The sequence below is a fragment of the Sphaeramia orbicularis genome, chromosome 11 (genome assembly GCF_902148855.1).
Source record: "Sphaeramia orbicularis chromosome 11, fSphaOr1.1, whole genome shotgun sequence".
Classification (NCBI taxonomy): domain Eukaryota; kingdom Metazoa; phylum Chordata; class Actinopteri; order Kurtiformes; family Apogonidae; genus Sphaeramia; species Sphaeramia orbicularis.
Window position 1 is genome coordinate 46,817,869 of NC_043967.1, and position 14,360 is coordinate 46,832,228.

Here is a 14,360-nt window from a genome sequence, read left to right on the forward strand (position 1 = left end):
TTTTGAAGATACATACTGTAAATTGGATGAATCACAACTTTGTCTACATTTCTATATCTGTGCACATGTTACTAAATATATTTGACATAAAGTGACTGCATTAACATGGAATTAACAGGTTTCAACTTTGTATCTTCTCATCAGTAAAACAGTATCTTATTAGACCTAGTGTGTCTTTCCTAGTTCTATTTGATATTTAACTTAACTCCTTTTGGGTTTCTACTCAAAAACTGACTAACTCTAAAAATCTGTATCTTATTTTACAATCAAAACACTGTAGTTGCTGTTGTACAGTTCGACTTATTTTCAGTTTATTTTCCATGTCAAAACAAAATCACACCTTTTCTCATCACACATCTATTTTTCTATTAATTTTGAACAGTGGTTTCCACCCCTCCTTAACACACAGGTGTTAACATTAACATAATTTGAGGTATATTAATAAATAAAATGACAATTTCTTAAAACAGTTTCATAAGTTCTTTAAATGTAATGATTGTTCATAGAAGTTAATTATCTAATACTCATATAGGTTCAAAATATGATTCTAATAATAACTTATAACTCATATAATCAGACTAATATGAACAAATGAATCCGTGTTGTCAAAACGTGCTTATGTTTTTCATATTTATTTGGTGACTCGTGTATAATTTCTTATGACCCACATCTTTAGGGAATGGAGAAAATAGACTGATCTTAGTCAGACAGTTACATTTTTCTATTCTGTCTCCGTTGTGGACACAAAATTTCCCATAAATACTTATGTTTTTGTTGCTATGGTGACCAACTTCAGCGTGAGAATGACTAAGCAGTCACAGATAATTTCAGCGTTGGTATTTTTGGTGCAACTACAGAGAGGGTTTCGTTCCTCCAGTGAGTGTGTGGTCATGACCACCAGACCGGCCCTGAGGATGCAGTGGAAATGTCTGCTCATTGTGGGTTGCTAAGAGTTACCGTAAAACTATGCAGCATCTATGGAAGAACTTGACTATGGGGAGTTTTATGGGTAAAACTACCCCTCTCTCATTCTTTGTGCTCCACCCTCTTTCCCTCTGACTTTCATTTTGTGCCCCTCCTTTCCTCTGATTGGCTCAGTCTGTTCTTTTTTTCAGAATCCCCACTGCTCTTTTAGTCATTTAGTTCCTCTTATCCTCTCATGTTTCATTTCAGGACACATGCAAGCAGCTTCGACTTACTCCACCAGATCAGAATCAGTCAGGGAACACCTCAGAGAGACACAGCACCAAGGTACACAAAAAAAAACCCTTAAGAAAACAATCAGTCATTCATGTAAGTGATTTCCTTTAGTGAAACTCCCCGTTTTTCTTCAGGAAAGTAGCATCGCAGTAGTGCTGCCACAAAAACCAGCAGACCAGGAACGAACAGTTGAGCTCATCACACCGACAGAAGAAAAAGTGGAAGTAATCAAGGTACGTGAGTGTTTCTGTGTAGTTGTTTGTTAGCTCCTGACCTCTCCTCACCTGTTTTATCTGCCTACGTTCCCCAGGTTTACCTTGAGACCCGTCCAGACACAACAGAAACCCACCAGAACAACCTCAGGATGCTCACTGACGAGGTGTCGCAGATCCAGGAGGTTAGTGCACGACAGTCACAGCTGCAAACATATTTAGACAATGAGTCAACATTGAGCTGTTAGTATTAAGTGGGTTTTTGTGGGGCACACACACACACACCACACATCTCTGAAATATGTTTGTGTTTGTAGGTGAGGTACTGTCTGAAGACTCTGAGGGAGCAGATGGCAGCCAGACAGAACAGTCAGAACAACAACAAGGTACACACCCACATGGTGAAGGTGTCTCAGTTAATGAAGTTCTGAAATATTCAAGGACATTTTGTACTTTTGGTTTATGGATACAAGTTTCATCAATAGTCACTTTTGCACTGATGGTTTTACAGGAAAAATATCAGATGAAGCACCATCTGTTTAAAGCTCATCATCTTTGGGGACTTTCTACTTTTATGTCACTTAAATTCATTATATTTTGACAAAACAAATCATTAAAACGCCACCTTTGGACAATTCTATTAGGAATCAGCTGATGTTTTTCTGGGCCAATAATGACATTGATTATTAGTAATCAAAGAGTCCAATTACACATAGTTGTACCTGATTTGCTGTAAAAATGAAAAATGTTGGTGTGAATGTTTATAGTAATTTTAATATAAAACCTTGGTTGAAACTGTCAGAGTAATTTTTTTTTAAATTCATGTTTTTTGAGCCATGTAACAGTAGAACAACGAAGAAGTGGAATTACAGTGCATACACTATACATTTCCTTTTATATAATTTCCCCCCCGTGCCCAAACCAACCCCAAGGCCCTCTGAGAAGGGGCAACAGCAGGAAAAATAACATAACAAAGTCTCTGTGCAGAAGAAAATCAGTTAAGTACAAACTGTCAAAGGAATTTAAATATTTTGATGATTTAAGCTACCAAATCAAGTGAAAGTACATTTTAACAATATTTCAACACTATTTATCGTCAGTTTTCACACTGAACTGGATGGATTGCAAATATTAAGTAATAGTAACAATGTTTTTTTATTATTATTATTATTATTATTATTATTATTATTTTCTTATTATTATTAAAAACATTGCTGCTCAGTCAAAATACCAGATTTTTAGTATTCACTAAAAAAAAAAAAAAAAAACATGAATATTGGATCCATTTATCAGTCAGCCTCTAATTTGTATGTAGTAGTCGTAGCAGTAGTAGTAGTAGTAGTTTATTTGGTGGTTAATTACTTTAAACAACAACAAAAAACTACATATCCATTGTTACATATATAATGCGACCGAAAGGGTTTAGGCTGAAGTACAGACTTATTTTGCCTAACTCTATTTACAATTAACCTAATATTTCCACATAAAAGCAAACAAACAAAAAAGAAGTCATTGTTATCATTGCAAGATATACAACAGAAGAGAATACACATTTCATTTAATTCAGGTAAATCATGTCCTTACCTCAACTACCAATATTGATCCTAGTCTTTTAAACAAGTATTTTCTTTAGTCAATCCTGAGCTCTATATTTTTGAATAATTGTTCATTTGTACATCTTTTTAAACGTTGTAATTGTTTTAGACTGTTTGAATTGATGTTCCAGGCCATTCCAAACATTAAGCCCTCTAACAGAAACACATCTACTTTTTTATGTGCATTTTCATGATTTTCTGGCCTTTTATTCACCAAAACAATGAATCTCAGTATTGTGTCTGAGTGTATTTTATGGTGCAAAAAGAGGTGAACACATGCTAAGAGCAAGTACTTTTAGATTTTAATGATTAAAACGATGAGTCACACACTGCCTTCGCTTGCTATTGGTAATGTTTTTAACATGCCCAGCTTTCATTAGGAATGTATATTTTAAGGATAAAAGCTAAACTTGAGTCTTAACTGCACTAACAAGCCGCTGCTTTCTCTGCTCTTCAGTATCCAGCCAATGGCTACAGAGTCAACATGCCCAGCATCCAACCAGCTGTCACCAACGGCAACACTGTTCTCATTGAGTCAGACGCTAATGTAAGCTAATCCCAATTCAGCCTCCTCTAACATCTTCAGAAGAATGTGTGAAGGGCTTTTATGATCTGATTATTCATCTGCGTGATATAAATGAAGCAGGGGAAAAGGCTGGATTGTGTCTGCAGAAGCCAGTTTCAGCCCAAACCACTCTGAGCCCATTCTAATTTGTATTTAGATGACAGGCATAACATTCATAACGGAAAATTTGTCAGGCCCTCCAGCTGTTTCTCGGTCGCACCAGCCAACTACCCACTGTTCCAAAAAACAGCGCCAGGCTCTCAGAAGCCGATAACATGGTTACCACATGCAGCGCCAGGGCTCACTTACATTCCAACTAATGGCACAAACAAAAACACACCACCCACACACAGCACAATATCATGTTCCCTGTGCATTATTTTCGACTCAGCACATCATAACATCATCTGCTACTGAACACCATTATGTTCCATGGAAGTAATCAGAGTAGAGAGGGTGGGTGTGTGTGTGTGTGTGTGTGTGTGTGTGTGTGTGTGTGTGTGTGTGTGTGTGTGTGTGTGTGTGTGTGTGTGTGTTGTGTGTGTGTGTGTGTGTGTGTGTGTGTGTATGACCTGTATGTGTGGTATGTAGGTAAGTGAGCCTGGCTCAGTTTACACTGTCCTCTATTCTAAACTAAGGGGTGTCGGATTAAACAGAAAAGTGCTCTGTTTTCTGCTACAACACCAGCCCTGAGGTGGAGATTATCTCTGCACAATTTAACATGCAGCTTCTTGACTGCTTATTTAGACTCCTGGAACAATCCCACTAACTAGAAAAAAAAGCCAATTACCCTGAAGTTGACAAAATGTTGTTTGGTTACATTTGTTAAAACTAGAATAAAAGTCTAGGAACTGAAAAACTGATGGTTAAGTGTGTAAGATTTAGGAGGATTTAGGAGGATCTGATATCAGAAATGGAATATGATATTCATAGGCGAGTTGATTTATATAGTGTAGTCCGATTAGGTTCTTAATGTCTACTGAATTTATAAAGATTTATTTTTCTTTTTTGTCAGACAGGTGGAAAAAAGTAGATTTTTTACCTTGACATGTTTCAGCTCCAACCTGAAGCCTTCCTCAGAAGGGTCACTTTATCCCATACCAGGGATGCTGTCCTCTGTGGGACACCAGGCAGAAGGGGGCATAATCGTCCTCTGTTGTCTGGCAAACTTGGATGAAACAGCTGACAATGACACTTCACAGTAACATCAAGTGACCCTTCTGAGGAAGGCTACAGGTTGGAGCCAAAACATGTCAATGTAAAAAATCTGCTTTTTTTCCACCTGTCTGACAAAAAAAAAAAGAAATCTTTATTTACATAGTGTGTTTCAGACACAAAAGCAATTCATTGTGCTTTACATGAATAAAGGGAACATCCAGAGGGAATAAAAAGTGAATAAACAGTGAATAAACAAAAAAAAAGATATATCTTATTAGAAGAGTAGAATAGCAAAAAAAATAATAGTTCCCTAAGACCGATATTAAAATAATTAAAAGAATAGACTGTCCTCTAGACTTGCATAGCAATAAGAATAAATTTTGTCTCATACTACAATAAAAATAAAGTCCAAATTATAGAGTTCATTCATTGGCACATTAAAAGAGCAATATTTTCAACCTGGTTTAAAACATATTTATATTTTTTGCATCTGTTGGCTGCAATCTGCAACTTTGCCACTTGATGTCACTAAATAATACACAATGAGCCTTTACACAAAAAAAGGCAAAAATGCTGAATAACTTTGGAACCAATGATCTTATCGATATGTAGTGAAACACTGTCATCTTCTCCTGCATTGATGCACCATTACAGCCCATGTAGTCTGATAAATGACAGTTGCTGCAGATGCTTATTTTTATAATCCGTTAATGATAAATTTTGCTGAAAAGTCATGTTTTCTTCAGTTTCCTCTGTTTTGGTATAATAACATTTAAATTTACTCTGAGCTTCTATACACATCAGTTTCTATCAGTAAATTGAATACAGGAAAATAACTAATTTTAACTGAAAGATGCAAAACACAGAGGATGGTCTGATGATAAATGTTGAAAAATAATTTGGGAAAGGTCAAATGTAGAAGAATATTAATTTGACAGTCACCATAAAAACAGTTCCTGGTGTTGAAGGGTTAAACACATGAAAACTGTCCTTCCACCAGTCTGTCTTCTGTTTGTTAGTGCGTGCCTTGCCCTCAGGTTCGAGTCAGATTAAGTCTAATTGAACCGGTCACTTTGTGTCGCCCTCTGCTCAGGTGGGGGATAATCAAGAGGAAACTGTGAGGCTCCGGGAGGCGACCAAGCGTCTGTACGCCCAGCTGAAGGAGATGGAGAAGAGGCATCAGGAGGAGAGGGAGCGGCTGCAGGTCGGTGTAATGAGATGAGGAACATGACACCATTTCCTGTCTGCAGCTATGACTCAGTGCTCTGCTGCTCGACTTCCTGAAATTATCATCATTACCCGTCAGTATTATCCTTGGGTTTCATCCCTCATCCTGGCATCCTTTACTGTTTGGGTCTTTACGCCACATTACATTAATCACCCAGGTCATGTACGAACACTGTGGAGTCTGGATAAAGTTCATAGATTATTGATCCTTTCAGCATTATTTAAGCTTCAAAAGGTTTATTCAAAACAACCATCCAATGAAATTCTTACTTTGCACCGTTCCCTTCACATTGATAGAAGAACACATTGCTAAGTGAAGAACAAGATAAAGATTGAATTATAGGAAATGTGCAAAGTGACTTATCTAATACAAGGGAGAGTCAGTCATTTAAAACACTGGAATATTTGGTCGTTAAACTGAAACATACATGTGAATAAACCACCAACTTTAAAATATACATACATATCATTTAAGAGCCTGTGCTAGATTTGTTATGTGCTGTTTTATACATCTTGTACTTTGCCCTATGTGTGACATTAAACTGATGTAAGAAAAACACATTAAACTATATAATTTGAACCATTTCTCATATTTTTGTAGTCAACAATAATGAATGGTCATGTCTGAGATAGGATTTAGCACACAAAATACAAAACAAAACTGAAAAATAATAAGTGAATACGAGGATTAAATCCGCAACTGTCATTTGTAAAGAACAAACAGCGATAATTTAGGTTAAAATGGGCAAACATGACAAAACCAAGCATGTTCCTTTAAATGTTTGGCTTGAAACTGGTTAAATCTAGCTCAATATTAGTTAGAATATGTTTATAATGAGATTGTTTTTCTAAGGAAGTAGATGTTTACAAGGTCAGAACAGTTCAGCACACAAACACTGGAAAAAAATGCCCCTCTAAAAACAAGTTAAAAAAAATAATACTAGATGTTGCTTGAATTAAGCAAAAAAAATCTGCCAATGGAACAAGTGAAAATTATCTTGGTAAGATTTCTTGAAATAAGATTTTCCAGATCTATTGTCTAAAAATAAGTTCTTATATTGAACTGAAAAGTTACTGTTTTGTGATTATGTCTTATTTTAAGTGCGATGAGATATTTTGACTAGAAATGAAAAAAATACACTTGGTAATATTTAGATTTTTTCCAGTGAAAGACAAATAAAACTGAGAAATAAAAAGTAAATATAAAGATTCCTGTGTAAGTTTTCGTTTGCTCTGGTCGTCGTTCATCCTTATTTTTTTGAAGTTCAACTGGGCTGGTTTTATTCTTGAAAATATCTCATCTCCTCCAAGAGACTTCATCAGTTCAAGAACTTGGAAATAATTTCACTTCCACCTAAACCAACATAAACCTATGCAGCACACACTTTGATAATAAAAGTTTCAGTTAAGCTTGTGTGGGAAGGTTTTCCAGGGTTACTTGCAGAATCTGAAATGAGCTTCTTTAAAAAGGTCAAAGTAAAGAAGAAGAACTGATGAAGTCTCTTGGATGAGAACAAAACCAGCTCAGTTCAAGTAAAAAAAAAAAAAAACTACTAAGGGTAAATACAAAGATTAAATGTTAACTGTCAGAAATGCAGATCATCTGTAAAGAAGAAAACGCACATTCTACAAACCCATGTAGTGTAAGACTTTATTACAGAGAAGGAAAAACTGACACATTCTGTCTCCTTCTGCATTTCCTCAAGATAATTCCAAAGAATGTGTCTAATGTCTCTAATCTGCTTCTACTTGGGGCTGCTCCCTTTAGAGGCCACCACAGCAAATCATCTGCTTCCATCTGACTCCATCTCCTACCTGCATGTCCTCCTTCTCCACTCCCATAAATCTCCTCAGGTCTTCCTCTTTGCCTCCATCTTCATCATCCGTCTACCAATATATTCACTCTCCCTCCTCTGCACACATCCTAATCATCTTAATCTGGACTCTCTCACTTTGTCCCTAAAACATCTGATCCTTTTCCTCAGTTCTAATCCTGTCCATTCTTGTCACAATCAAAGAAAATCTCCACATCTTCAGCTCTGCCTCCTGTCTTTTCATTAGTGCAGGAGTCTCTAAACTAGGGGCTCCGGGGCCACGTATGGCTCTTTATCCTCTCTCTATGGCTTCTCTCGTCAAAAAACAAAAGGAATATTTTGAAATTAACTGAATGAGTCTTTACTTTTTAACAATGTTATAGGCCTAAATCTACTTTTAACATTGTCCATCTGCAAAAATGTGCAGGCTTTACACGGAATAAAATAATTTTTTGACAGCTTATAAACTAAAATGGATTATTTCCTTGCCAAAATTCAATACAAGATGCTCAATTTGCATTTGTTTGTAGTTTGTAAGTACGCCACTATACATGAAAGTTGCGCTTTTTCTCCATCACACAACATAATTATGTTTTGGAAATAGTGTCCATCATTTTTTTTTAAAAATGTACAAATCTTGAATGTTTTCTTTCTTGTAGTTGTATGATTTCATAAATGCACCAGACATTGCATTATTGTAATGGAAATACAAAGTTAAATAGCAAACTAATCAACTAAATAGGCTACAGCAGAGCAGCCACTTCATTGTAAAATGTAGATGGGTTTAAATATTTTTTTCATGGTGTTACGCCCCGGCCTAGGGGTTTACCAGGGCGAACATAATGTGCTCTACTTTGTCCCCTCCCAGCTCCCAAGCACACACGTCAGTCAAAACTAAAGTTTACAATGTTTATTACAATTATTTTTTTCTAAACAACTAAGGAAGGGTAAGGGGAGGGAGTGGCTAAAACAACAAACAAAATATCTTCTGTAAAGTTTAAACTAAATTACCTACTCAAAATAAATGCAAGAAATAAAATACAGAAAACTAACCTGAACTTCCTAACCAAAAACAGGAGAAAACGTTGAGAAACAAAAGAGCTGACCTCCCCGACCAGAAAAAGGTTCAATTTAACAAAACTATTTACAACTAGAAGCACTCGGAGAGCGCAGACCTCCGCCAAGGCTGATCAGTGGGCCCCCCCGCCCCCGAATACCACCAAAATTTAATCATTTCTTCCTTATCCCATTTCCAACAAACCCTGAAAATTTCATCCAAATCTGTCCATAACTTTTTGAGTTATGTTGCACACTAACGGACAGACAAACAAACAAACAAACAAACAAACCCTGGCAAAAACATAACCTCCTTGGCGGAGGTAACTATAAATGTACAATCGAATTATCACACGAAGACTGACGGTCACACACGAACACAGGGTTGGAAGCTGGCAGAAGGCAAGAGAGAGCATGGACGGAAGCTCCAGGGCCATTTTTAAAGGGGCCGGGTAATCCTGTTCCACCAATCAGCACCTGCAACACAAACAGACACAAAAGGGCGCAGCACACCTACAGGACGGGGGAGAACACATACACACACACTAAACAGGAAACATATATACATATACCGATAAATAGACAACTTATGACCCAGGGTCATAACACATGGGTCCAATCAGATTTCTGTCTTTGTTCGAGACAAAAACAGCTGTTTAGGTTGTAAAGGTTGTCGACCCCTGGTCTAAACCCTCACTACCAACTAACATGTCCCTAATGTCTTTAATCTATTAAAAGAGAAATGCATATGCAACCAGAATATGCAGCACTTTTGTTCAACTCTTAATTCTACTTCCACTGATCACCTCACTACAGTTCTGTGTGTGTGGTACTTTTCCATTAAACATCCATTACATTCCAGCAGTGGCCAAACCTGTAAAATGTTAATGCTAATGGTTCTCTAAGTTAAAACCATTAACAGTGTCATTATGTTGTAACAAACACCAGTGAGTCTTGACTCTGCGGCTTCTTTCGCAGGCGGAGAATAACAAGTACCGCGCTCGTCTGACCGAACAGTCTGAGCGTCTTGAGAAGGCAGAGGAGCAGTCCAAGGAGAGAGGTCAGCAGCTGGAGGAGCTGCAAAGGCTGCTGGGAAGCATGGAGATCGAGAGCAGCATCCTCAAAGACAAGATGGCCGCAGGGGAGGAAGAACTGCTGCAGCTCAAAGCGGAGAGGGAGGAAGGCCAGGAGGGTGAGCAGAGGTGAGAGGAGAAAAAAGTTGGACTGAATAAAACATAGATGTAGGTCTCACCATGAATTAGATTAGATGTCCTGCAAATATTATACTCCTTTTATACTTCTATTATGTAACTGAATGTACTGTATACGTCTTAGGGTGAAGTATATAAATCATATAAGTAGCATGTTTAATTTATGTCACAATTATAAAGCAATGTATTCATTAACTCATAAAGACCCAAACATCCACTGGTGACCAAAATCAACTACTGATATAAAATGTTTAATACCTGTTGATCCACTAATCTTATCAATGCATGTAAATAATTGGTGTAAAACACAGTTTGTCATCTTTTCATGGTCATCAGATATGACCCATTTGGATGTTCAAAGGTTTTGTGGTTACCATGGAAACACTGTCATCTTCTACAACACTGATTCACCCGTAAAGCCCATGGAGTTGGATCAATGACAGTGGATGGAGATGCTTGTTTTTATGCTCAGCTACTGATATATTTTTACTGAAAAAGTCACTTTTTCTTCCGTTTTCTCTGATTTTGATATATTAACCCTCAATTTTAGTTTGAGCTTTTATGAACATCTACATAATCAGTAAATTAAATATAGGAAAATACCTGATTTTTACTAAAAGAATGCAAAATACTGCGCATAATATTAGAATAAATGGTGATAAATTACTTAAGAAAAGTTAAAAGTAGGGAGAAAATCATTTGGGAACCGCCACAAAAATAGCACTGGGTCTTTATGGGTTAAAGTCACTTGTTTTTTTTTGGTTTTAAACTTGAGATGTACTTCACTAAAATTAATGGCAGACTGAACTAGACTTAAACTTTGTATTCACTTGTAAGGTATAAATCCCTCAAAGTACCATTGATGTATAATACTGAAGTAAAAATACACTATTGCCTGTAAAGTTTGAATAATTTTGTTTTCAGACACATAGCTGTTTTTAATCCTATTTACACACAACACAGTATTCACCGCTTACTAAGTGTAATGATTACATACTTAGTTACACTTTATCTGCCAAAAATAAATCACTTTGTCACAATCACTTCACGAAAAGAGGTAAAAATACTCTATTACCTAGGTTAAAATAATTCCAACTTTATGGCCAACAGTGTAGTTAATCACACTCCACCACTGTCAATAATCTGTTATAGATGACTTCATAGTTTGTTCTTTGGATGTAATATTTGTTTTGGTGAAAAAACAACCAAAAATAATTACTTGTATGTAATGGAGTTGTATTTTAATGTCAGTGCTCTAGCTTCTGTTGTTACTCATCAAAGTCTTGTCACTGATGGCTCAACTTTTGCGTCAGACAGATCATCTGAAGTTCATATGATTTGACTCACCACTTTCTTGACCCGAACAGTGACTCAGTTAGTTTTGCCCGGGTTTGAACTCGACCTGACTTGCATGGTTTTCACCACACAAGCTTAGATGTAAAAGTTTAGACTTAATAGTTGATTACACATGTGACTTACTCTCGTCTCTGGTATTGAAATTGTTTACCTATGTAAAAGTGCAAGTAAAGTTCTGCATTCAAAACCCTAGGAGAAAGTTTTTATAAGTCATGTGTAGTGTTCTAGTCAAACATTTTGTGTTGATATTGAATGAGATTGGGTTTTAGGTACAGTATCCAAACCAACTTTATTTGCAAAGCACTTTAAAACAACCACAGTGGACCAAAGTGCTGTACAGAAGAATAAATAAAAACCAAAATAACAGAGTAAAATACAGGAATAGATTAAAACACATAGAACAACTGTAAAAAAATTGGATGGATGGATGGATGGATGGATAGATGGATGGATAGATGGATGGATAGATAGATAGATAGATAGATAGATAGATAGATAGATAGATAGATAGATAGATAGATAGATAGATAGATAGATAGATAGATAGATAGATAGATAGATAGATAGATAGATAGATAGATAGATAGATAGATTAAACCTAAATAAAGAATAAAGTAATAAAGTACAGGAATAGATTAAAAGACATAGAACTGTACAAAATAAAAAAAATTTAAAAAAAAAATCAATTAATCCTATGAATACATGTAAACAATACAAGTAAAATGCACTTTCTCTGCTTTTCATGGTCATCAGACGTTCAGAGGCTCCGTAGTGAACATGGAAACACTGTCATCTTCTACAGCATCGATGTAACAACACAACCAGTGTAGTCTGACAAATGACTGGTTGTTGTTGCTTATTTTTAATCACTTTTTCATCAGTTTTCTCTGATTTTGGTTTAATAACCCTTGAATTTACTCTGAAATTTTATGAACATCTACATAATCAGTGAATGAAATACAAGAAAATATCGGATTTTCACCAAAATGTAAAGGATAACATTATAATACATTTTGAGAAATCACTAAATGTAGAGAAAAACTCATTTTCAAGTTGCCACTAAAACAGTTCGAGGTTTTTAATGGTTAACACAGTGAATGTGTTAAAATCACCAAAAGTCCAAAGTCATACCCACTGATGTGTTTAAATATAATCTTGTTTTTGTCAGCATTTAACACACCCTTAGAGTCTAAGTATGGTATTAATTTGTATGTTGCTTTTTATTGCTGTAGATGTTTAACCCATAAAGACCCAAATATCTACCAGTGACCAAAATCCTTTACTGATATAAAAAGGTAAACCACTGCTGATCCATTAATCCTATCAATCCATGGAAATAACTGGTGTAAAATACAGTTTTTCATCTTTTCATGGTCATCAGATATGACCCATTTGGATGTTCAGAGGCTCCGTGGTTACCATGGAAATACCATCATCTTTTACAACATTGATTCACCAGTAAAACCCATGGAGTTGGATCAATGACAGTGGATGGAGACAATTGGTTTATGTTCATTTATTGATATACTTCACTGAAAAAGTTAGTTTTTCTTAAGTTTTCTCTGTTTTTGGTGTAATAACCTTCAAATGTAGTCTCAGCGTGATGATTACAGTACATGATCAGTAAATTAAATATCGAAAAATACCTGATTTTCACTGAAAAAATGTAAAACGGAGAGAATAATATTATGATAAATGCAGATAAGTCACTTAAGAAAGGTTAAATCTAGAGAAAAATTTATTTGGGAATTGTCACAAAAGTAGCGCTGGGTCTTTATGGGTTAATATTAGGTTAAATTATTGAATATACTGTTGGAAGTTAAATCTACAGCAGTGCATAATATTCTATAAGATCATCATGTGTTTGTAACATTGTCTTGTGAGAGCCGCATATCTTTATTTTACATGAGTTCAGAAATACTATTGTGAAACTGCATTTTCCAGTGAATCCAAGGAGGTTTTTTTAGGAGTTCATTCATTTTTCTCAGCCTGTAGAGAAACGCTTAATCCTTTGGTTTATTGGACAGGAAGAGAGTGAGAAAGTGCAATTTAAAACCATCAAACAAATGTAAAAAGTTACAATAGTAGCCTCTTTTCTTAGCTGTGTTGTTAATGTAAAACAGCTAAAACTGTCAATTTCCTGGGTGTCAGGAGGATATTATCTCCATGAAATGAGTAATAACACTGGTCTACAGTTTTTTAGAAATGATTTGCTTCAGAGATTAAATGCGCTAAATGTTACGTATTTTAATAAGATTAATTGGAAAATAAATGACAAAAGTGCCGGTTTGCTGATGTTTTCAAGGTATATGATTAAGTGTTATTACACATATATAATGATTTATGTACATTTATAGAATAGTTTTATAAATCTTCCACTAAATAGAACCTGTAAAGTGAACGCATTCTAATGTGCAGACAGTGTTTTAAAGTAGATCTTGTAGCTCTGAGACAAATATTCCTTTTGAGTCAAACCCATTCTCTCATTACTTCTTGAATTTCACATTTTAACCCGAGGCTGTATCTTGGAAAGTTCAGCCAACCAGCATTTTTGACTTGATTTTTCTTTATCAGTGACTCTCATGTGGTAAAATTTCATTACTTTTATTCTGGAAGTATTTTCCTTGTAGACCAGTGTAACTAATATTAGAGTATGATAAAATGTGAGAAAACATTAGCAATTTAGCAATTAGCAGAATTAAAAATGTTTTTATTTCATAGTTTTCACACAGTTTATCACTTTCTGATATTGAGTTTTAAATACATATTTCTTTGCTTCAAAAATAAATGCATGGTGTCCAGGTGAGTGGACATTTTTGTAACTCCAGGAAAAATAGCGTCATAAAAAAAAAAAAAAATTCAATTACATTGTTTTTGTCATGCCTAAAGAGGAATAAAATCACTCAAGAAAAAAATATTGACTAAGGTTCTCATAATTTATGCATGAAAGGGTTAAGGTTAGGATG

The 14,360-nt window shown here is 35.5% G+C and overlaps 1 protein-coding gene across 4 annotated transcripts in view; it reads left to right on the forward strand.

The window, feature by feature from the left end:
- tuft1b (tuftelin 1b) overlaps nucleotides 1-14,360 on the forward strand; it is a 43,740-nt gene that overhangs the window by 25,438 nt on the left and 3,942 nt on the right. For all 4 annotated transcript variants that reach the window (XM_030147649.1, XM_030147650.1, XM_030147651.1 and 1 more), the window contains 7 exons: nucleotides 1,174-1,251; nucleotides 1,335-1,433; nucleotides 1,511-1,597; nucleotides 1,730-1,798; nucleotides 3,465-3,554; nucleotides 5,824-5,934; nucleotides 9,806-10,029. In XM_030147649.1, the coding sequence (XP_030003509.1) occupies nucleotides 1,174-1,251; nucleotides 1,335-1,433; nucleotides 1,511-1,597; nucleotides 1,730-1,798; nucleotides 3,465-3,554; nucleotides 5,824-5,934; nucleotides 9,806-10,029 (758 nt within the window). The remainder of the gene's footprint in view (nucleotides 1-1,173; nucleotides 1,252-1,334; nucleotides 1,434-1,510; nucleotides 1,598-1,729; nucleotides 1,799-3,464; nucleotides 3,555-5,823; nucleotides 5,935-9,805; nucleotides 10,030-14,360) is intronic.